The 21,429-nt window shown below is 51.8% G+C and overlaps 1 protein-coding gene across 1 annotated transcript; it reads left to right on the forward strand.

Annotated features, from left to right (window-relative positions):
• The first annotated feature begins 6,469 nt into the window (after positions 1–6,469).
• On the forward strand, positions 6,470–20,837 carry LOC131294731 (PHD finger protein rhinoceros). Its single transcript, XM_058322776.1, has 7 exons — positions 6,470–7,087; positions 7,170–7,364; positions 7,442–7,658; positions 7,726–7,915; positions 8,161–16,484; positions 16,569–19,047; positions 19,111–20,837. The coding sequence occupies exons 1-7, from the start codon at positions 6,780–6,782 to the stop codon at positions 20,415–20,417; spliced, it is 13,020 nt and encodes a 4,339-aa protein (XP_058178759.1). The 5' UTR covers positions 6,470–6,779; the 3' UTR covers positions 20,418–20,837.
• Positions 20,838–21,429: the final 592 nt, after the last annotated feature.

Raw genomic sequence — 21,429 nt, forward strand, 5'->3', positions numbered from 1 at the left:
CTCAACCTTCTCACCGTCAACAATTTCGGACCAACGGTTGTCGTGCGCCCGTCGTAAGGATAGCGAAAGAAAAGACGGCGAAAAGTGTGGACGACGAAGAAAAGTGGAGAAAAAGCAGGAGAAGAAAAATGTCTTCGCTCCGTCGTCGCTGTCGCTTCGCGGAGAGCGGATCGATGGAAGGATGGCGAAGGCGAAGTGCGTGTGATGTGGTGTGCATGGGGCGCATCGCCGTTCAAGACGTGATGAAGACGGATACGATGGGAGCAGCTCGAAGAACAGAGGCATCGGATCTGATTGTGATTAATGCGTCGCGCTGGATAAGAGCGTTTGAAAAGCGCCTCCTATTACGAAGGAAGCAGCATTTCGAATGCTTGTTGTACGCGCAGGTCCGCGTGTGTTGGTGTGGTTAGGCGTGCGCGCGGTGCACGTGTGCGAACGAGAGCAGACGAAAGCCCGCGTGCGAGAACGTGAAGCACTATCGTGTGGTGAGAAATAATACGGGAAATGTACGAGGAATGTACGAAATCTTCGAGAGATCTGGCGAGAGTTTCATCTCTCTTTGAGCAAAGTCCGTATGCAAGAGAATCAATGAATGTGCGTGTGTAGGTGCATGCGAAAGGTATCACCCGTTGCGGAAAGCACCTTCCTCCTTGGAAATAATCAATCAAATTCAAATCTAGCCGCGAATGAAAATCTGAGTAACACTGTGCTAAAAAATATGCATTTATCGCCACGATCGAAGATCCAATAGAAATCTACAGTGTAAAAACCTTTTTTACTAGTGGCATCGAAAGTGTGCGTGTATGCGTGGTGCACTGTACCAGTTCGTCGTTCGTAAATAATAAAAAGAGCAACAATATTACAATGCTTGCGAAGAAGGTGTGTGAATGATACACATGAGAGAGAGCGAGAGAGAGGGAAAAAATGTTAAAGAGGGGAAGAGAGAGAGAGAGAGGGAGTTTGCTTCGATGCTCGTGTTATGTTGCTACGCGGTGTGTGGAAATATGTTCGTGGCGGTGTGGATAAATTGTGACGGTGATGCTGCTGATCTGCTGATCTGATGTTGCTATTGCTACTTTTCATCGGAACTAAACGCCTTCATTGATTTACTATTGTTATTTTTTTGTCCTTAGAAACTAACATTTTTAGGGCATTTTACCAAACCAGCTGCGTGTTGTTATTTTCCGACCATTTAATTATTCCATACATTTCATACATTCGCGCCTGCCTTGATTTCCTGTCTTATTTGATCGCCTGCTCAGAGTAAAAAGAGTATCAACCGCGAGGCGCCACCAAGATGGAAAGATGGAGATGACAAACACACACGTTCTGTAGTCAAGCGCCGTGCTGCGAGAAGTGGCGCGCGCGTATGCATCCTAAAGGCATCTCCACCAACAACCATCCCATATTCGTCGATACCATCATGCCGTGTGTATCGACCTCGCGTGCGTCGTTTAGTACGCAAGGTGCAGACGAGAGGTATACCGGGAATGGGCTGGCTGTTGTTTGGTGCACTCGGATGCGCTTCTATAAAATGCATCACTCCTAGTTTGAAAAAAAGGTTGAGGACATCAGCTTCGCGGCAGTAAACGAAGACGATGATGATGGTGGCGAGACAGAAGGGGAGCGAATTTCATGTATCCTCGGAAGTTTCTCGCTGCAGATGCATTTTTTTATTGTTTTAGGGGGTTTCGCTTTGCAATCTTCCCTGTTGAGGCGTCCGTCTGGCGATGATCTGTCTTCTCTCGTTTTGTAGGGAGTTTTTTTTTGCCACGGTGGGATTTTACCATCTTCCATACATTCTGATGTATGGATGGATCTGAGTGAAAACGAAAGTATTGTTACCAATACAGTTTTTTTACTAATGTCAAGATATAAATTTATGTTTTTAAAACAACTAACATTTTTATTCAAAGTTTAAGAAGCATGTTATGCCCGTTTTGAAACAGGAGCTACTTATTTATGGTAGAAATGAATACAAATAGATTTTGGCACTACAACTGTGTGATATTCTCCTTTCTTGTAATTTAACATGAGGTTCGAGTTAGATATTTCTCGCTAAAAAATAAGGTGTAAATCCAAGCACCCCTAGGATAAGCATCCATAAACATGGTTGACAATTAAACTGACAGCCACAAACAGTAACTGCTGTTGTTCCCCTTTGCCTATATGTTGCTCCATAACGCTCAGCTCGGGTTCAACATACCGGCGATCGTGTTGGTGATCGAATATTTCGCTCCTTCCAGATGTTGGAACGAAGCTGGCAATAAATATTCAATTGCTGCCGTGCCGCGCGTCTTCCTTAGACGACTGCCAGTCCATTGATGGCAAGCGCCGTCTCGGTGGAGTGGTATGGGTTAAACCAAGAAAAGGTTTTTTTTGTTATAAAGTCACACTTGCCATAGCCGCCAAGGTCCGGTTAAACGACCTCGTACCGTTCCTTTTCGGTAAGATCACGACAGTTACGAGTGGATGTGAAGTATTACATGATTGTAGGAGATAAAATGCATACAACTCCCTGGGTAATTTGGTAAGTTTGGTTGCGCAAATCTCATTTATTGGTTTCAAAAATGCATAACCTGCTTGTGTGCATGATGATGAGTCAGAATGAAAAATGGAATTGCTATGATAACCCAGTTGTTTCGTTTCTCCAGATGTCTCCGATGAACGTTAGAATTTTGCAGCAAAATATAATGCAACCATGAATGAGCAAGACAAAGCGGAGCAGTGGGTACAGCGTTTTGACAGGCGCGATTTGGTTTAAGTGCTGCGCGAGGAAGCAGTTGGCGCGAAGAAAACCAGACGCTGTCGATGACTGAATAACAAAGCAACACCTTCCAGCAAGCGCGAGAAGAGCGCGTTCCAAGACGCACGGTTTCGCTAGTGGCGGGGAAAATAGATGCAGTTCTCGTATGCGTGTGACCCGCACCGAAGCTCGTTTTTAGTGTATGTTAGTATTTTTATGACGGCAAAGTATATGCGCGCCCAAGCTATTTGTTGCCGGAAAAGCGAACGACGATATAAGGCAATCGTTTCGATAAGCTTTGATAGGGCCGTTGTTTGTTGGTTTCTTTTAAAGGGAGAAAACCCTTAGAAGCACGCATCGAAACCACGGCCACGGGGTGGCGTCTCCAGATAGTGGTTGGTTCGAACGGAGAAAGGAGCAACGAACGCTGTGACGAATCAATGATTAAAGAGGATTGTGAAATCATTCATTTAATCGTCGTGTGGAGCGACAATTGTAAATTTGAAAACATTTTATAAACAATATCTTTAATAGATTACTTTTATTTTTTAAGCACTTATTGTGCACTCTTTGTCAATGCATTGCTTTAGCGTCGAAAGCAAAAATAATCGATAGAAAAGCACAATCTAATATATTTGACGCATCAGATTTTGAAGGATGTTGGCCACAAGATAACAGTGGTCCATTCACTGCCCTTCCAAGCCCCCCCGGCGCCTGGAGGTATGGGAATGTTGTCTTCAATTTTTTTTTCCATATTATTAAATTCTAATCTAATTGGCAAGCAAGTACACTCGAAGATAGCTGTACGAATGAATGAAGCTGCCCCAAAACACATCTTCCCGTACTGTCTGGAATTCCCACGGACAAACATCTTTGTGGTTTGCCGAAAGAATGAAAAAAAAACGGGACTCTTGTACCCTCCGGCCGATGCATATGGCGCGTATCTTGGGTTTTTATTATTTTTAACAGTTATACATGCCGTCGGGCGGCGTCCCGTGTCTTGCAAAGTCTCGTCTCCTGTTGCCATGGCCGGCTTTGCCGAACATTTCTGGCTACAGAGATTGTTCTTTCGGTTCCGCCGGGAATATCCGACCGATTCGGAGAACTCTGCCTCCTCTCGTCGATCGGAAAGACGGAAAAGCAGACGCCAGCAGCGTAGAGCGAGAGTAAAGGCCGGGGGGGAGGCCCCAAGGTAAAGAAGATGAGCGGTCGTGGTGGATCTTCAACGTCTTAGCCCCGCGACATGTCGTCAACGTTCCGCGGGTCGATAATGAGAGAGCAGCAGCACAATAAAACAATCGGCCCGCCGTGCTGCGATAAATCTCTCTCGGTTCCTCCCGCGAGACACCACTTTCTCTCGCTCTCACAGTTTTCCATTTGGGGTTTTTCTCTGCATCTTTCCGTTCGCAAGCCAGCTCTTCTGCATGTTGTCTGCAATGGAATGGAATGTTGGCCGCGAAGCGCGGGTCGAATGTTGTTAGAAGCGGAAGTGAAAGGGATGATAATGACGTTGGGGGGATGATGGTGCAAAGGTGGAGCAGGAAAAGGATGAAACGGGGGTGGAGAATGTGTGTTTCCACTTCCTTCTGGTGGTCGTGTCGTGGAGCAAAAGGTGCGTGGCCACACATACACTACACCCTGGCTGCGTGAGCTGAAGAGGAGGACTGTCAATTATTAAACGGAAAAAGGGAGTAAATCACCACCGTAGCTGGCGGAAGAGTAAAAACGCTAAAAAAGGATGACAATTATTGAATGAAGAGGGATTGGCAAAGTGGAAAATACTTGGAAACCGAACGGATACGATGGGACAGGATCAACCCCGCTGGAAGAGAGGGTTTGAAAAACACAGCGATGATGAGTTTCATGTTATGCGTTTTCCATTTTCCACCAAACGCTCGCTACATGTTGCTCCTCCTTCTTGTACAGTGTGCGCTAACTCTTTGCTAAAACATACCAAAAACATGCGGGCACTACCAAAAAGCTGTCGATGTGGAAATGAGTGTAGGATGAAATAAGTTCCGGAAACACATAGGCGAACATTCGAAAAAGAGCGAGCTCGCCCGTTACTAAGGCACAGCGTTGGCCCGGAAGCGACCCATGATGGTTACAGAATAAGCTTGACGATTGCTGGTCCGACCCCCCCAGGAGCCATTCTTAAGCCTTGCATCATACTCTTCGACGGCAAGGAAGGACTCGGGTTAATCCTAAATCCCTCCGGATATCATCCCTCCCGCCCAAATAAAAAAAAAACCTACCTCCAGGGGGAAACATAGGCTCACTCGCTCTCGCACAGCACGCGTTTTGAAAACATAAATAAATCCGTACAACTCCCACAGTCACCAACACTACTACCAGGCATATCAGCGTTAGTAGTGTAATACGGCGGGGTCCCCATTTGCTACAGGAAGCGCGAAAAGTGGCGGTGGTGCGCATGTGTCCGGTGTTGGAAAACACGAGTGGAGCAGACAGAGAGAGGAAGAGATCCCCCTAAGCGCCACAGAAGGATTCTTTTGGGCTATAGTGAACACGGAGGGTCCCTGACGAGGGTGCGCAGTAGAAAGGAATTCCAGGGATGAGAGCCTTACTGCCCTTCCTTCCCGTGCCGCCGCACCGATGCGCTCCGTGTTTATTGGGGCATAGAATGTTTGTCTACAAACACACCGATACACACTATGCGAAGGATACACGGGTGTACACACACACACACACATCCCTGCGGAGAAGAAAAACATCATCTCCCTTCAATCAGGTGCACAGGAATGTGGCGAAGATGTAGGCTTTTTTGTTAACCAAACACTCACATAGCCACCTACGAATCAACTTCGTTTGACACAATTTTGATGCTGGCGAAAATCGGGTGACTGGTTGAGAATTTCGGGATACATTATGCAGGGGAAGATTTGAAGCCAAAGAAGTCACTGCAGACATTTTGTTTGGCCCATTTTTTTAAGGGATTCATGTTCAACAAAACGTTTCACTTACTAAGCGTACTTACTAATAACCAAAAACATGTAGCATTTGAAAATACTGTCTCAATTCTAATGAAAATCACCTTATGTTGAACCCTTCACTTATGCCTGGCAAATGATATTAAATCTGTTACTTGTTCTACGATGAATGATTATTTACCCGGCTCGGCCTACTATGGCATGTTTATATGTGATAGATTCAAATTACGTAAGCAAGTATCATTAACGATTGATTTATTTCTTTTTTCCGGAATACAACTTCTCAGTTGTTATTGATGCATTATCAATTTTGAGCTGGATTTGTAAACTAATGTTTGTTTCTTTTTCAATTTTGTAGGACGTACTGCAGCGCACGGAATGCTATGCTGATGCCTGCTAACAGTGTAACGCGATTGTACAGAACGAACAGAGCACATGGACCGCTAAAACGGCGTGCAAGGAACGTGCGAACAAATCGACAAGTAGCAAAAGTAAACATACAAACTGAGCAAAACAATCATAAACCTTGCACGGCACGGTGGCAAGTGGAAGAAAAGTTGCGCTATAAATGCTTGTAGCAGAAGAACCTCACCGAACCAAGGACTTCAGTTCGAGCCTCAAGTCAAGCCCCATAGTTCACCCCATCAAACCCCACTCCATAACCAACCCCAACTGCGTGAAGCAGCGCGCGAGGAGCGAAGAACAAGCGTGCACGGCGCAGGTGTTGGTGGAGGGTGGTAGGGTGGCCCCAGGGTTGGTGGTGTGGTGTGGTGTGGCGAAGCGTAGCAAGAAGGAAGCGTGTTCAGTGTGTTGTGTACGTTCGAATAATTTTATATACGTTTAATATTTGTTTATAAATATCTGTTTGTCACCCACCCACTGACTGTATGTGTGTGTGCAGTAGCCGTAGTGATAGTGGTGGCGGGGGCGGTTACGGTGATGTTACTGCTGGTACCCATGTCCTGGCCAGCGCATCATCCTGTGTGTAAGCGCAACGGGACAGCACGGACCCGAACGCGCCACTAATTGCGCCAGCGGAGAAGCGAATTGCGGCAGCAGCAGAGTGTTGCAACGGAAGAAGAGAAATGTCTCAGAAGAGCCAAAAGCGCACCAATCGGGGTGAGAACGATGGTCCGCCACCGATCAAGAAACGCAAGGGGCGGCCTCCCGTGTCGTCAGCGGGCGGTGCGGGCGGAGCTGGTGTCGACGATGATAAGGATTCGCTCGGGTCGAACGGAGCCGGTGGGGCCGGATCCTCCGGGGCGGGGTCCGGTGGAAGCGGCGGGGGACCGACGACGCCAACGAAAAACTGGCAGCCGCGGTCCGTCAACGACTGCAAGCTGTCGAGCATCTACAATCGCACCGCACCGGAGGCACCGGCAGAACTGTTTAGGTAGGCATACGGCCACCAAACAAACGCCCAGGACGTTGTAACAAGATTTAACTAATTCGTTTTACTTGCATCTGCCTTACAGGAAAGACCTTATCAGTGCCATGAAACTGCCGGACTCGGAGCCACTAGCGGCCGAAAACTACTGGGTCATAGCGGACCAGTGGAAGCAGGAGTGGGAGCGTGGCGTGCAGGTGCCTGTCAACCCGGACTCGCTTCCGGAACCATGCGTAGCGACACTGCAGGAGACCTACTTTAAGAAGCGGCAAGATTTTAAGCTGTAAGCATTCCGGTCGACCTTAAACCAGTTCGTATGTTCCGATGCTGATCTCCATTGTTTTGTTTGTTTCCCAATAGACCGAAAAATAAGTACATCCGAATAACGAAGGATGAGAATTTCACCCATGACCAGCATTATCTCTCGAGCACGCCGGTCATCGCAGAGAACGTGTGCTACTACGATCTGGATCAGTGTGACGCGGCCTGGCTGAAGGTGCTGAACGGCGAGCGCAACCTGTCTGGCCTGGTTCCTGTGACCGACGAGCAGTTCGAGAGGGTGATAGAGGAGCTGGAGGTATGCGTCGAGTGGCGAATTCGATTTGCACAAGCACTTGTTGTACTAAACATTCCTTCTCATTCAGGGCCGCTGCTTGGATAAGATCCAGGCAATCATGAAAACCGAGGAAGGCCTCGGCATCGAGTACGATGAGAATGTAATCTGCGACGTGTGCCGATCGCCGGATTCGGAGGAAGCGAATGAAATGGTTTTCTGTGATAATTGCAATATTTGCGTTCACCAAGCTTGTTATGGAATAACAAATATACCATCTGGTAAGTAGGGTTTGGTCCGTTTAAAGCGACGTCTTTCTCTTAAATGAAAATGTTATTCCCAAAAAATGCAGTACGTTTTAACGTATTTATAAAAAAAAAAAAGGTTTCTGTAAGGGTTTAGATGAAGAAAGAAGGTTGAAACAGAAAATCAATCCGAAGGCTAGCTTTCGGTCTACCGCAAGGCGCTCTAACTTCACGCCATTTCGTCTTAATTTTTGTTTCTCTTTCCTCCCACCCTATTGTAGGTCAATGGTTATGTAGGACATGTTCGATGGGACAGAAGCCGAAGTGCGTGTTGTGTCCGAATATGGGTGGCGCAATGAAGTCGACCCGATCGGGGAACAAGTGGGCGCATGTTTCCTGTGCTCTGTGGATCCCGGAGGTGAGCATCGGATCGGTCGATCGAATGGAGCCAATCACGAAGATCTCCGCCATCCCAACGAGCCGGTGGGCGCTGGTGTGTGCCCTGTGTCGTGAACGTGTCGGTGCCTGCATCCAATGCTCGGTGAAAACGTGCAAGACGGCATACCACGTGACGTGTGCATTCCAGCACGGGCTCGAGATGCGCGCCATCATCGAGGACGAGCACGCGGAAGACGGCGTAAAGCTGCGCTCGTACTGCCAAAAGCACGGGGAGAACAAGGGCCGGCGGGATAATGGCAGGAACTCGGCCAACAATGCCGGCTCCGTCTCGGGCGGCAGTGATGATGAGGCGGGTGGATCTGGAACGGGCGCTGGAGGATCCGGTACAGGGCAGGCCGGCCCATCGACCAGTACCGGAGGAGGCGGCGATGTGAAGCGGCGCAAGCGCAAGGACATGACATCGGAGGAACGCAATCAGGCACGTGCGGCTCGCCAGCAAGAGATCGAGGCCGAGTTCGACAAGCATGTCAGTCTCAAAGACATCAGCTACCAACTGTTGGACGTGGACGCGGAGGCCGTGCAGTATATCTACAACTACTGGATACTGAAGCGAAAGGCGGCGCACAACCGGCCACTGCTGCCTCCGAAGACGGACGAGGTAGATCCTAACGCACAAAACCAGGAGCAGGCGGAGATCGAGAAGATGAAGAAGTTCGTGCACCTGCGGCAGGATCTGGAGCGGGTTCGCAATCTCTGCTACATGGTCAGCAGGCGGGAGAAGCTAAGCCGTTCGTTCTTCCGGATGCGGGAGCAAACCTTCAACAAGCAGGTCACCGTGCTGTCGTCAATGGTGAGCCAGCAGCAGCAGCGCAATGGTGGAACAGGATCGACGAGTGCCACTGCGGTTCCTCAGCTCGATCCGGTCTCGCTCGAAGCAATCCTGCAGGCCAACCACGGCCCAACGGTATATGATAGACTCTACTCGTGTAATTCCGATAGTGCAGTGTTGACGCTGGACGAGCTGGTGGATCGGATCGTTGGCGGTGTAAATAGTAGCAATAGCGGGAGCAATATCAGTAGCGGTATTAGTGGCGCCAACAATCGCAAAGATGGCGCCACGGTTGGTGGGAAGAAATCGACGGTCAAGGCGGCTTCGTCGTCCTCCGCCAGTGCTAGTGCAAAGGTGCGCCACAATGGCAGTGCAAGTAGCAGCGGCAGCAGCAGTAGTGGTTCTAGCAGTAGTAGTAGCAGCAGTAGTAGCAGCAGCTGCAGCAGTAGCAGCAGCTACAAGGTATCATCCAAGGCGGCCAGGATTAAAAAGACTCACAACCACGAGCACCAAAATCTTCCACAATCGCAGCAGCAGCTGGCCAAGAGCAAGCTGTCGTCGGATGTGAACGGTGTGCGACAGCAGCAACAATCAAGCACTAATCAAAGAACCAAAAATCAGCTCTCCGTCACCTCCAAGCGGCAACCGGGTGTGGCACCAACAACTCCGTACGTCAACGGAACGGCGCGGCGCATGAGTGTGAGCAACAGTTCCGCCTCCGAGCTGGATGATGGCGAAGAGGACGAGCTGGAGAAAACGAACGCCTCGAAGAAGAAACCCCGTCAAACGAAGGCTGTTGAGCGGAAGCGCCGGAAAGGGTCGGCGGGTGGTGGTGGTTCGACTGTGGGAACTAATGTTGGTTCCTCGGCGGAGAAATCCAACAACCGACGGCGCAGTGTTGTGAACGACAGTTCGAGTGACGAGGAAATGATTGAGTCGCGCTTACGACCATCGGTGGCAACTTCTGGGCCAGGCGTTAAGGGTAGTGTGTCGGCGACAACGGCCGGTACACAACGGCATCCGAAGAAAGATTTCCGCAATCAGTCATTGCGCCAGATGGAGCGAGAGCTCGCGGACGATAGGCGTGCGATGCATTTAACCGACGATGACGATGATTCCAACGATAGCGACGAGTTGATGCACAACAGTGGGACGACGCGAAATTCTGGAGGAGCTGGAGCCGTCGGTGGTCGAGGAGTCAGCGGTGGCAATGCTAGTGTCGGTGCAGGTAGTGGAGGTCGCGCTAAGAAGATTTCCGACATCTACTCCGACAGTGATAGTACGGATCGGGATAAGACGGATCACACGGCGAGCGATTCTCAGCAGCATCCGTTCCGTACAAAGGCTGCCATGAAGGAGTTCAACCTGCAGCAGGAGGCGGATCGATTGAAGCAAAAATCTCCATTGAAATCGGGACGAGTTTCCGCCACCACCGTGTCAACGACGACGACGACGACGGTAGCGCCTACGATGATTTTACCGGTAGCAACACCGTCATCGGCTCTACCAGGATCTACCGTATCGGCGAGCAAGTCTTCACTCTCTACAGCCGTTTCCATAACCTCCTCTTCCTCGTCCTCTGTTCAAGCCATGGACGTGGCACACAAGCGTACGACGGGTGAGCCCACGGCACCAGGGCGGACAGCTGCTTCGACAGGCAAAGCGGGCAGCACCAAAGAGGGTGGCAAGAAAAGGCAATCGCAGCAGGCGGCAGACAAACATACACCTGTCGATAACAACACACCATCGACCGGTGCTAGTATAGGTGCCAACACCAACATTACGACGAGTAGTAGCAATCAAGGCAAACTGGGCGCAGCAGTGAACAGCATCAGCACGTCCTCGAAAAAGATGGAGTTTTTGGCCGACTTTATGGTGGTGCCGCAGCGCGAGGCAGCCAAAAAGGCGGCGGAAAATTTGATGAAAACCAGCAACAACAGCAGCACGGTGACGAGCGTCGTCAACAGCTCGGCGGTGACAGTTTCCTCGGGGTCCACCTCATCGGCGCTCGCTTGTGCAACATCGTCGGTGGCTTCCGCGAATGCTTCTTCCAGCAACTCGGCTAGTGCAGGACTACTGATCAGTGCCGGTGCGAGCGGGCGAAAACCTCAGGATCGCGAAGCGGGCAGCAGCAGCAGTAGCAGCAGTAGCAGCAGCAGCAGTAGTAGCAGCAGTAGCAGTAGTGCTAGTAGCAGTGGCAGTGTGTCGATTAGCAGCACGAGTAGCGGCGTTAGCACGGGCAGCAGTGGAAACAGTGCAAAGGTTGAGCTCGGTGTCGATCAAGGTAGCAATGCAGCCTTAGCGTTAGCAACCAGTGCAGCAAGTAATAGTAAGGAAAAATCCTCCGTCGTAAGCAACCTCACTGCGAATCGTAGTCGAAAGGAAACGGAGCCAAAGCCGGTGGCAGCAGCGAGCAGCGGAAAAGCAACAACCGGAAAGCGGTCATCTGCAGGAACGAATAACAGTGGCGGAAACAGCAGGAGCAGACAGTTGGCATCGTCGCAGGTGAAAGAAAATGTGCAGGTCGAAGGTATTGAATCAACGGCGGCGGTTGCTAAGATCGACCCGGTAAGCCGTACCAAATCCAAAGAACATCCTGCCACCACGGTCGAGAAGCAGCGGGAAAAATCTGCAACGGTCAAAGATCGCTCTAACGACGTTCAAGAGCCGACTGAGTGCGAGAAGGATGAAAAGGGGGTTGTGGATAAAGCAGGCAAAGTCAAGGAAGCTGGAGCAGGTGGGAAGCAGAAGCGTGAAAATCATCTGGAAGTTTTCGCCTACGTTCCGCAGCGTCAGGCGGCAAAGAAGGCAGCTGAACACATCAAGAGTGGACTCGGGAAACCTTCCACCGGGGAGACACCACTACCCGATGAAAAAGTGGCTTCCGTGGTTACGGCGCCGACGAAAGGGGCCAGTTCGACGTCTGTTAAGGCGGCCAGTAGGAGCAAGGAAGATCGTAAGACGGCCAATTCAACCCCTTCCAGCAGCTCGAGCTCATCCGGAAGCAGTTCTTCGTCATGTTCCAGCTCGAGCAGCTCTGGATCGGACAGTGACGAAGAGGAAGACGAGGATGAAGAGGAAGAAGCACCGATGGATGGTAAGAAGGCTGCGGCGTCTGCCGCTGGCACGATAAACCGCTCGAAGACCACGGCTGCGACCGCTAAGACAGGACAACCGGCAGCAAAAGCGCAGCAACCTCGGGCGACGGCGCGGCAGGAAGAGTTGCCCTTTCTTGACAAGGGTCCAGCACGTTCTGTATCCGCGTCGTCCAGCTCTTCCTCGTCGTCATCCTCGTCGGGCTCGTCGTCCGATAGTGACTCCGATTCGAGCAGTAGCAACGCGAGTAGCGCGGAAGAAGAGACACCGTCGCAGGCAAGCAAACCCACAGCAACAACTGCTGCTCGAAATCGGAGGAAATCGGTTTCCACGAAACAGGAAGATGTCAATCCGAAGAAGCAGCCACAGATTACCTCGAGTGTCCCTGCCACTGCAGCCGCGGCAAAGAAGGGAAGCAGCCCATCGACGGCCGGTGGACGAGCTAGCAGTGGGAGAAAAATGTCAACAACTGCCACAGCTGCTAACGCCGACGATAGCAGCGGAGATCATCCTTCTGCTAAGCAATCGATGTCTGCGAAAGGAAAGGACAGTTCCGCACGAGCTGTCGGTGGAGTTTCCGCTGGAAAAGCTACTAACAAGGACAAGCAATCACCAGCTGGTGGGAAGCATGCGGACGGTCCTCCGGCTGCTAGCGGTACTCCGAAGTCAATCGCTAGTCGACGAAACTCCTATCAACCTGCAACTGCCATTGCAAACGAATTGGCTGCACCAAGCACTCCCATCGGTAGCAATTCCTCGACACCCGCCAAGCGTGGTCGTCGTCAGTCGGTGTTTGTAACTGCTAGCGACCTCGAGGAGAAACGAAAGTCATTGACGGTCACTCCACTCCTCTCGCCAGACATAGTGACAAACACCCGGGCTAGTGGGGGCAGACGCAAGCCGAGTACCAGCAGCACCACCACCGATGTCGTTGAGCAGGAAAAACCACCATCTACGATGACACCTCCACCTCCGTCTTCCAGAGCAAACGAACGGAAACCTTCGTCGGTAGCCGATGAAACTGAACCGGGTAAAGCCAGTAAAGAGACGGTTCGGTCTACAGATGATGCAGCATCTGAGGACGCGTCGGCGTTGAAGCGTCCCCTAGCGGACGATCAGCACTATCCAACGCGGAAGCGAAAAAGTCCTAAATTGGCCACTGGTCAGGCGGAGACGCAGGAAGCGCGTGAAGCAACGGCGAGTCCTGCTTTGAAGGTAAACAAGGTTGATGAGCAGAAACCCGAACCCCCCACGGTGGCTGGAGGCGATAAACTATCGGGTGACAATGCGATATCGTTGCTAACCGATGAAGACTCCGTGGATAAACGCAAGACGTCGAGCAAGGTAACATCGTCTCCAAGGCAGGAAGAGAAACAGCTGGAGGTAGGTACGGAAGATGGCAGAAAATCAACAACTCCAGTAGAGAAGCACGCCGAAGCTAAAGATCCGCAGGAAGTCGTCGCGCAAAAGAAAAAGGACATTGAAATCATTTCCCTGGTGGAAGACTCGTCACGCTCCAACGATGACGACGTGGTTGTAATTGAAGACGGTAGCAACGAAGCAGCGAGCAAGGTTGGTGAATCGTTGAAACCTACTGAAAACGCTGCTCCAAAGCTGGATCAGGAGGATAAGGCTCTTGTGAAGGGCACCGATAAAAAGAACCCGATGGTCTCCGATGTTGGTGATATGGGGCCAATGGCACCCGCCAATGACTTAAATCTCACACCAATGGAAACGAACGTAGATTTGGAGAAGGTGGAAGTTCTTAAGAAGAACCTTATTTCGGGTTCACCGACGGCAATGATGCAACAACCATTCACCGCCGCGTCCCTTCAGCTAACGAACAGCCGATCGACTGCGCCGTTTGCCGATGCGACGAATGTTTGTGGCGTTGGCTTCATTGGCGCTGGTTCGGATCAGACGACGCCGGCTGCTGGGAATAACGGTTTGCTAATGAAAGAGGATAACAATGGGGACGTCGGGGGAACGGCGGCGGGTCTGCTGGGCAGTTCCGGCTCAGGTACGGGCGAACCAACGTCCATCTTTGATCTGCTTATCCCTCAAGATAGCTCCGTCACCGACGATACCTTCGAGCTCAACCAGACGCTCAACTTCCCGTTCATGGAGGACTGCAAGGAAGATACGCAGCGTGAGACGCTCAATTTGGTCGAGAAGCTGCGCCAGAAGTACAAAAAGCATCATGGTACAAATAATGCCGGCGGTAATGCTACTGGCCCGACACTCGCGGACCCGAAGGGCTCTGTCGATGGCGGTAAGAAGGATGACGCGATGGTGGTACCGAACTCGGTGGCCCCACAGTTGCCGGATTACACCACCGTAACCGACAGCGGCGCGTCGAAAGCAGACATTCCAAACAATCTGCCCCCGACGACGGCGACACCGTCGACGACAACGGACGGTGGGCAAATGGAACAGCTGAACTTTTCCAAGTACGGCCCCGATTCACTGGATCAGCTCACTCCATCCGGCATGCAAACTACAGCCACATCTCAGCAAGCCACGCAACAGCAACAGCAGGCGATTGTACCTACGATTCCACAATCACAGCACGTTACGAAAAGCTCCAAAGACGACCATCTGGATCATCTTACATCGCGACCGTCGGACGAGCGCTGGGTACCGCCGTCATCGGCTACACCAACATCATCTGCGTCGACATCCACCTCTTCCGCCCCGCTGCTAATCCACGGGCTTCCGCCGACGTCGGGTTTGCTCGGTTCGAACAACGTTCCGACGGCTCAGCTGGCCCAGAACTGCATGGAAGCGGCACGGCTACTCAACAACACGGCCAACAGCATCAACAATAATAACAACAACAACAACATCAATAACAATGCAATGGATGCAGAGAAGCGCCTATTTGATGGTAGTGCGACGATGGCCAACCACATTCATCCTACGATGCAGCAACAACAGCAGCAGATAGGAGGTGCGGGTGGCAACGAAATGAACCATCATCATCCACAACAGCATCAACCGCAACATCATCACTTCATGCAAGGGTTGGACTTCATGCAGAGCATGAAAATGCCGCCCGGAGCTGGAGGCAATGCTGGTGGCGCTGGGGTTGTTGGTATGCCACCGAATCAGAACGAAGCTACCTCAATGATGTCAATGTTTGACAATCTGCAGCAGCAGCATCCTTCGCCGCAACAGCAGCATCAAGGACGGCGCACTGGTGGATGGAATCCGCAGCAGACCAACGATGGTTTGAACTCTCTCGATCCACAGCAGCAGCAGCAGCAGCAGCAGCAGCAGAAGAAGCAGCACGAATGTGCCGTGATGCAGGAGAAGGAGAACTTGCTACTTCAAAAGCAGCAGCAGCAGCAACAAATGGGCAACAATAGTAGTCACCGCAATAAGCTGAACGATCTGAACAGCTTTATGGACATTCAAAACGCACAACCAGGTGGTAACAACGGTAATACTGCTTCGTCGAATAATAGTGCAATACAACAACAACAACAGCAGCAGCAGCAACAGCCGTACGGATTCGCCAACGACCCTCACTCGGGCCAGCACCAACAACAGCAACCGCCGCAGTATCCTGGCGCTGTGTCCCTGTTTCCACCGGCGAGTGTCCCGGTTCCATTCCCATCGCCCGGTGCCGGTCTGTATCCACCGAACTTTGCCAATTCGGCATACCATCAACAGCCAACACCGCCGCAGACGACGACGCCGATTGGAGCGGCCGGTAAACATCACCACGCGGCAGCCGGAATTGGAATGCACAATCTCGGAATGCCCGACACGATGGTTTCACCTCATCGGGGTCAGCAACCTCAATCCGGTCAGCAGAAGCAGCAGATGCAAATGGTGGACCAAATGTCATCGCCATTGTCCGGAATGGCCGTATCGCCAAACAAACAGCAAACGGCGGGTAGTCGACAACCGACACCGACGGATGTACAACAGCAGCATCAGCAGCAGCAGCAAAACAACTTCATGCTTAACAGTGCTGGACAAGGTGGGGGCGGTGGTGGTACGGGTAGTGGCGGCAGTACGCCAAGGACACCCCAGCATCGACGCACTCCGCAGAGGCACAACAACCACAGCAATCCGCTTCAAACACTTGCGCAATCGCAAGATGGCATGGGCGGCATGATGTCGATGGATGGAAGCGGAGGGATGGTGCATCCTTCGTCAAAGAAGAGTCCCGCCAAATCGTCCCGTTCTTCATCCCGCATTCAAAACCAACAACAGCAGCAACAGCAGCAACAACCAATGCATCATCAACATCACCATCACCATCTTCATCATCATCAGCAGCAGCAGCAGCAGCAGCAACAGCAACAACAACAACAGCAGCAGCAACAACAGCAGCAACAACAGCAACAACAATCGCACCATCATGGTTTAATGATGAACGACAGCAACGGTGGAGGCGCACCGGTAGGACACCCGGGACATCATCATCCGATGGCTCATCAATTGAAATCTCCCACTACAACGGTCGGCACCGGCAAGAGCCCCGGAAAGAGTCCGAAAACTGGGGCGGCGGCCGTATCTGCCTCGGTACTGTACGACCATCTACACAAGGCGATCGGGGCGGCAAGTGGAGCCAGTTTGGTACCTCCTCCTCCACCACCACCAGCGAGTGGAAAGGGACAGAAGGGGGAACCGGGCACCAAACCGTCTCGAGGACGTCCTCCGCGAGGTCGCGGTCGAGGAGCGGCGGCGACTGCCGGACGTCAACATCATGCCGGCGCACACGTTGCCGCTGGCCTTGGTGGTCCGGGAGTTGGTGTACAAGGAATGGGAGCTTCCGGCGGTGGCCGTGGTGGAGGCGTTGGTGCTGGAAGAGGGCAGCCACACGGACACGCAGGACCAGGAGGCTACCATCATCATCGCGGTGGTCCACTCGGTCCGGGTCCGGACTTTGGATGCTTTGGTGGCGGTTCGATTCACAGCAAGATTGCCGGAACGGTGTACGATCTGGACTTTGATGAGGTGATTGATTGTGGCAAGCTACGGGACATGCGTGATCGACGTCGTTCGATTGAAGGTCGATCGGCTGAAGCGGCTAGCGCAAATGCAGCTAACACAACATCTGGTCCTGGTGGTGCGGGTGTTGATTCGAAATCCTCGAGTAGGAATTCAGGATCGACCGCTGGCTCCGGAGCAGGCTCAGGAGGATCGGCGTCCAGCGGTGCCTACGGCTCATCCGGCACGGGAAGTTCGGGAGCGCCGGGAGGCTTGGTAGGTGTAGGGCCACCGGCTAGCAGCATACCCGATATGGCCGTACTGCCCGGACCTGTCGATATGCGCACGTACAATACCGGCTTCGATTCGTCCGCCAATACGGACGCATACAACAATCAGCTGTTGGGTGTGTTTGCGAGTGGAACCGCCGATCAAACACTCGCCGACATCGACGAGGACATGGAGAACGCACTGCAGTCGGCGCTCAAGGCGGACACGGCGAGCAATCGGCAGCAATCCACGTCTCTCGCACAGTCTACGACGGTCACCACGGCCACCACGAACGTGGCGAGCATTGGTGGTGCAGGAACTGGCGGCAGCGTCTCTATGCTATCGGGAGTTCCGGGCGGCAGCTGCAACAGCAACAGTAGCAGCATTGCATCGGAATCGAACGCCACCAACAACACACTGCCGATGACAAACTCCCTATCACTGGCCACGTCAGTTGCAACGTCCGTAGCTTCGATTACGCCTTGCACCACCCCTGCCCTACCCTCCGCTATGCTCAACGACGATCCATCGATGCTGGAAGCGCCACAAGAGGAAACGAACGATTCGGACAGTCTCCCTATCACGACACCGGTGACGCACAAGATGTCCTCGCTGGCGGACTCCGGCAACGTAATGAAGCTGAAAATCAAAGGTCCTCTGGCGCACTTGGACAGTGGTGCGAGTGGAAGAGTTTCCCAGGCGACCTCAGCCATGCAGCATTCCATTGCCAGTGCGTCGCACAGCATTACACCATCGATCGGCACAGTTGGGGGAGTTGGCATCGGACCACCACCAGCTGTGGGTAGTGGAAACCTCGGAGGTGGCGCGAGCGGTGGAACAAGTGGATCATCGAACCTGCGGCGTATGCGCAAGAAGGAATTGCTGCGGCAATACTGGAATCAGGACATGAATCAGGACGATCCGCAGGCGGTCCCGCACCATCATGCGCTCGATATGTCTCAGGCGGGAAGTACTGGACACAGTAACCGCACCACCATAGGTTTCCCGAAGGCCATCGATTCGCTCGGCTCAATGCCGACAAAGGATGACTACATGGAGTACGGTGGTATCCATCGTAAGAAGCTGTCTTCGAGCATGTTACGCGAGCTGCGCCAGCAGGCGGTGACCTCCGAGCAGCACCACGAGCTGATGATGATGGAGCTGAGGCGGAATGCGGTCTCTTCTATTGGTGGTATTTCAGGTGTGAGCGGTGCCAATGGTTCGACCATGAGTGGTGGGGTCGGCTCGCTCAGTGATGGACCAGGTGGCGGTGTTGGCGTCGCCGGTGGTGCGGCCGCTGGAGCAGGAAGCGGTAAGCGTCGCTCGCGGAACAATCGGGCCAACACTAGTACGGCCACAGTGACGGCCGTTAGCCAGGAAACACCGCAGCAGGCACCTAAGCTGAAAATAAAGCTCGGCACTACCGGCATGATGGAAGCGTCCTCCGGTGAGGTAGGAGTGTCCGATGTTGGTGTACCCGGTGGTAGCTACAGTAGCAGCTTACGGCCACCAAAGAAACGTCTTGCCAGCAATGCGGCCAAACCATCCTACGAGATCCTGCGGCGTGAGTATATGATGTACGCAAGAACGATAAAGTTCGACGACGAAGCGAATACATCGACGGTGGCGGGTGGTAGATTGGCTGGAGTTGCTCCAGAAGGTGAAGGTGCAGCCAGCACCATTGGCACCGAAGAGGACAATGACGCAAACAGTGCCCTCGCGACGGACGATGAGCCAAAAGCAAAGAAGCACAAGCACAAGGACAAGGAACGTAGTGCCGAGCACAAGAAGCGTAAAAAGGAGAAGAAACACAAGCGAGACAAGGGTGAGAAGCTGTCAAATGTGGAGATCATTTGCAATGCAGCGGAGGTGACGGGCGACGAGTCATCGCAGCTGGCGCCACCGAGGATCGTCATACGCTTGGGTAAGAAAAAATCGGACAAACCTACCTCGTCGGCCTCGTCGGTCGATGGATCTCACACACCGCAGGACAACACGCACGAGCGAGTGGTTCACGATGGTGGTGGTGCAGGTGGTAGCAGCAGCAGTCGACAGCAGCAATCATCCTCGCCCGAAACGGATCCGCTTGCCATCGATCTCGCGGCGATACACAACACCAACAATCTGGGGCACACCCTGGGTGGTGGTGGTGCTCGTGGTTCGTCCACCGAACGAGCGGCAGCGGCACAAGCGGCACCGGCGGAAAAACCACTCATCACACCGATTCGTCTAAAGTTGGCCCGCAATGCGGCCGGTGGAGCGTACGTCATGTCCTCGAAGAGTAGCGCTGACGCTCCGGACGACAGGGTGCCAATGAATCCCAGCCCAAATCGAAAGGTGGCCGGCTCAGGCAATTCTCCAACATCAGTAGCGACGGCGGCGGGACAACCAAGTCCTTCTATGTCGCGAGTTGCTGAGCATGCCGGACAGATGGATTTGGTGGCAGCTGCTGAAGCTTCCAGTAAAAATATGATCGAACGTTTGCTGACGGCGGCAAATATGGCAGCCAATTCACCAAACTCGTTCGAGCGGGCCACACTTGAAGCGGCGGGATTGAGTTCCGGCGGTTCGCTGTACGGGGGTTCTTCAGCGATGGGTGCTATGGCAAGCAACAACACCAACAGCGGTAATAGCAGCGGCATGTCAATGTCGTTCAAAAGCCTGCTAGATTTCGCAGCCAGCAACACCAACACTAACTTCACCGTGACGACGCACGCTGCTTCATCCGTTAGCGCGGCCACTGCAGCCGGTGGTCTCTTCGGGTCCAGCACAGTAGCTTCTCTCCAGCAGCAGCAACACCACCAGGAGCATCAGCATCAGCATCAGCAGCAGCAGGTACCACTATCCTTGAATCCACTACAATCGCAGCAACAGCAGCATCTACAGCAGCACCCAATATCAAACAATAGCAATAGTGGCAATAGTAGCATTGCTAGCAACACACAGCAACCAGCTGCTACGGCTAGCAACGCTGCCAAGAAGGACTGCGAGGTGCGATGACACTATATGCTCTAGGAGGTAGCGTAATCGTAGTCGTCTCTCATTGCGCTCTACTTACTGCATACCTCCAACGCTAACGCGCCCGCGCGGCTACTGTGGTATTGTTTTCGTTGGCTTTCTTGATACAGTCTTCCAGTGCTGTTGGAATCATGTTAAATTTTCATGCTAACGTGTTCCTGGCGTTTCCGGTAGCGGTAGGCTTTGCTATGCTACTGGAAAAACAAGGTACACTTTTTTTTAAATTGTTTTGCGCGGGTTAATAATCTTGCTCGTGTGATAACGTTTCCAGTCGTATGGAAATCCATCTTCCGTGTATAGTTTATGCTTCTATGGTTCAGGATGTGGTTGAACATGTTTAAGCTTGATTTAAGCAAACCCATATTGGGTCCGTTTTATTGTTCGATAATATGTTTTAGCATTTTTTTTTAAACCAAGCGCTATTGTACTATTTGGGTTTTTTAAATTTTTTTTTAAATTGATAACTTATTATTTTTACACCACAGTACTGCTTAATTTATTACTATACAACATCGGGCCAACCAGCAATAATAGACAATGTGTGCAATCATTCGCATCCTTGCGAGTCCGTAGCCGTAGTTATGTCGTAGCGGCTGCATTACGATCCATCCATGTCCGGATATTCTCGCACGGTTCGGCGTAGCGTTTTATGAAGGCTAAAGAAAATCTCGCTAAAGCAAAAAAAACAAACGTAGAGAGCGGACAATGGAATGAAGCAAAGAGTGAGAGAAAACGTTGTAACTTAAGATATTTAAATGACAAAACACATTTGCAAAGTATATAACTTGTAAACACTTCTAGTAAATAGTTTAAATAGTTTAATTTAAATTTAATTAAATTATATTCAGGAATGCAGAAGAATCAATCCGGAAGTCGGATTTGCTGAATGTGTTGGGTATAGGTAATGCAAGGGAAAGTTGGGAGGGGGTAAGGCGCATTGCCGTCCGTTGCTGTGTTGTTGCGCTGCTATCGTGTGTTGCACACTTCAGGCTAA

This window comes from Anopheles ziemanni, chromosome 2, assembly GCF_943734765.1.
Source record: "Anopheles ziemanni chromosome 2, idAnoZiCoDA_A2_x.2, whole genome shotgun sequence".
Taxonomy (NCBI): Eukaryota; Metazoa; Arthropoda; class Insecta; order Diptera; family Culicidae; genus Anopheles; species Anopheles ziemanni.

What these genes read in the sequence shown, in the direction of transcription:
- LOC131294731 (XM_058322776.1), top strand. Translation starts at nt 6,780, where the DNA reads ATGTCTCAGAAGAGCCAAAAGCGCACCAATCGGGGTGAGAACGATGGT. An exon ending in AAGCGGCAAGATTTTAAGCT is followed by an intron (nt 7,365 to 7,441) that starts GTAAGCATTCCG and finishes GTTTCCCAATAG; the next exon opens with ACCGAAAAATAAGTACATCC. An exon ending in AATAACAAATATACCATCTG is followed by an intron (nt 7,916 to 8,160) that starts GTAAGTAGGGTT and finishes ACCCTATTGTAG; the next exon opens with GTCAATGGTTATGTAGGACA.